The 3,251-nt window shown below is 36.0% G+C and overlaps 1 protein-coding gene across 3 annotated transcripts in view; it reads right to left on the reverse strand.

Moving 5' to 3' along the window:
• LOC106537099 (collagen alpha-1(XXII) chain) overlaps nt 1-3,251 on the reverse strand; it is a gene marked incomplete at its 3' end in the record, with an annotated part of 27,776 nt that overhangs the window by 18,806 nt on the left and 5,719 nt on the right. For all 3 annotated transcript variants that reach the window (XM_014034468.1, XM_014034467.1, XM_014034466.1), the window contains 1 exon segment: nt 2,714-2,794. In XM_014034468.1, coding sequence (XP_013889922.1) covers nt 2,714-2,794 — 81 coding nt within the window.

Here is a 3,251-nt window from a genome sequence, read left to right on the forward strand (position 1 = left end):
TTCCCACTAGCCTCCTGGAAACACTGGCATCAAGCCTAAACCATTGTTTGAAGTCATCAACAAGAATGGTGGAGCTACTCATTACTGAGTCCTTTTTTTTACACTTTGATTTCTGTTTTGGGGGTTTTCAGATTTTTTTGAGCTATGGTCTTAAACTTTTGATCTGCTGAAAAAATCATGTTTGAGTGTAAATGCAGTTTTCAGAAAATTCCCTGCTCAAAAGTTCTTGTCTCTTGCACTGATTTCTTCTTTTAARATTGTGAAGCTCTACTTAGAACCTTCTTAAGATCCAACAGTGCAAAATGGAAATTCTTGCACTTTTTTGACTGGTCTTAAGATTTTGATCAGGAGTGTATATAAAGACATACATACATACATGCCTACATTCATACATAGTATAAATATACACACAGACATATATACACACTCAGTGACCAGTCAGAACCCCCGGATCAGAACACCTGTTTGTGCACAGTCTCTGTTGAGTTTCACCTCAACCTGCATCAAGCCCTTGCACTTGTGGAGCCAAGACAAGACAAGCCCTCATTTTTGTAAAGCCTTCATTTTGTGAGGATATGTGTTTTCTGTTGTCTTGTCTGCAGTCTCCCTCTTGTGTCTGTTTCATGACATTACTCTTTCACCTCAGTTTATCTCCTGTCTCCAGATCATTCCATTCACACCTGTCTGCACTTGTAATCATCTCAGCTGTCTCCCTTTTCTACTTATCCCCACAGTATATATTCTGTTCATTCTCTCTCCACTATTGTCCGATCATTGTTTGGTTTCCGTCCTGACCTCCCTGTGTACTTCAGTTTTTGTTTCTTGTTTTTGCCGCCCCGCCGGCCTTTAATTTGAATAAATCTTTTATTTTACTTGAACATGCATTTGGGTCCATTCCTGCATACCAGACCTGATACATTTGTGCTTGTAAGCCAAGCCATCCTTTTTCTCCCTTGCTTGTGGAAGCCAAGCTGGAACATTGTTTATGTTTGAACTCTGAACATGAATGTTTTTTTTAATACCACATATGGACACAAGGGGGTAACGGTAATTTTGTTTTGTGTTTATGTATTGTTTTGAATTTATATTCTATTTTTGTTTTGTAAATAATATATTGGAAAAACACTTAAATATTTGGTCTGTGCTCACTTCATTTTCTTAACATTTTTTGTCACTTGTAATTTAATTACAGTTGAAAGGGTGTGTATTTGTAATATTTTTCATACTTTACATGTCCTTATGTGTCTGGTTAACTAAAATTAAACCATATATAAAACAACAGAAAAACACCTTAAGCTGGTCAAAAACATCCTATTTGTCAGGATGGATACCTGGCTGGCACCCACCCTAATTATTCATAACAATAATGTAGCATAACTCTGAATAATTTTCTGTGTGAACTTTGGACATTAAAGAGAAATGGAACTCTGGAACAAATGGAAATTAATCATCTTGACAGTGGTAAATAATCTGATTCATTTGCAGTTAAAAAAAAACAAAGTAGCGGTTTTCTATTCAGTCTGAGGTTATAAATTATCTGAACACGATGTCATGATATACTGTATCATGTGACCACTGCGGCAAATTTGAACCAATCAGGAGCCTTATCTGTGCACAAAGGGCAATAACTTTTGCCATTTAGTTCAGTCTTAAGAGAGGATCTGAGTTTGGAGGAGAGAAATAGAGAGAGAGGTTGAGGTTTAAAATTCCTTTTATTTTACACTTCTTATGTCAGACAACAAAAAACAATCATAAATACAAACTCAAAAAAAGTAAAAACTAAGGATGCCTCATCCAATGTACACAAAACATCATTAATACCCCACTTACATATAAACCCATCAATGTTCTGTGTTAACTTAAAAAACTCAAACTCCACACGAATTCGAGCGATTATCAGTCTCTGAAATAAAACACCAGCATCNGTATTATATGTGAGATCGTATTATACATGAGGTTGCATTATACATGAGATCGTATTCGTATTACACATGAGGTCGTACTGTATATGAGATCGTATTATACATGAGATCATGTTATATATGAGATCGTATTATATGAGATCGTATTATACATGAGATCATATTATATATGAGATCGTATTATATGTGATTAAATATGGAACTTCAAATTCAAACATTTGCAATATGTTTCAGACAAATATAACAATGATGTTTCATCAACTTTAAACCATAAAGATTATATTTAAGTTAAATAAGATTTTTGCACAGAAAATCCATACATAACTGAAATCATACTGAGGGAGAAAAGAGATCTGTCCTCTCTTCTCCTGTAACTTTGATGAACATTCTCTGATTATCAAAATGTGTAATAACTTTCAGTTAAGAGAACAATAAATCAAATAAGATGAAGATTCTTCTGTCTATCATCTGAATTAGAAGAGAATATCTCTTTGACAGGTTAAGGCGACCTGCGGTGGCCTAAATTCAGTTCTAAGTGGAACAGAGTTTTTGTCTCTTTAAAAGGTCCATCAGAGGACTGAGGTCGAGTTTCCATGATTARTCCACTCGAGGTGACCCCTACAGTAAAAATAATTCATCACAGAGCAGCAGAGGAAACTTTGAAAGCTCTCACCTTCAGCATAAACATATCTTTTTCCTTTAGAAGTGTTTAATGTGGGTGGAAATGTCTAAAATAAAGTCTGTGGTTGACTCGTACACTGTTAACACAGGAAGCAGCTGTTAGCACATACCTGGAACCTCTGTGAGACCAGAACTGGTGCTGTTGGGTTTAAAGCGATCGGGCTGAACCTTCATGTTTGGACACAGGACATCTATGAAAAACAGACAGTAGAATCAAGTTAAATACTCTGTTGGGTTCAAATATGATGATCTTGTGAAAGGTTCACACGTTTGGGAAACTGGTTTTCTTGTTGGAACTGTATTTGGAATATGTTTGAAGTATTTTTACCTGTCTGTGTGTCAGGGTTTGTGTGTCTGTTTTAGTGTCATCTCTTTCACCAGTTCAGTAAAATTCATAGAAAAAACTGGATGACAAGTGGTTTTCTCTAAGCCCTGGGTTGGGCCTGGGGTCTTTGTGTGGAGTTTACATGTTATTCTCCTGTTTGTGTGGGTTTGCTCTGGGTACTCCACTTACATCCCACAGTTCAAAAACATGCATGTTTAGGCTGCCTTTAGGCCTCGAAAAATAGATCTGAACTGAATATTTTTGTGATTTTTGTTGATTACCGTACAGCACTTTGGTGCAGCCTTTATCTGTGTGTTTATATA

The sequence above is a fragment of the Austrofundulus limnaeus genome, unplaced genomic scaffold (genome assembly GCF_001266775.1).
Source record: "Austrofundulus limnaeus strain Quisiro unplaced genomic scaffold, Austrofundulus_limnaeus-1.0 Scaffold2130, whole genome shotgun sequence".
Classification (NCBI taxonomy): Eukaryota; Metazoa; Chordata; class Actinopteri; order Cyprinodontiformes; family Rivulidae; genus Austrofundulus; species Austrofundulus limnaeus.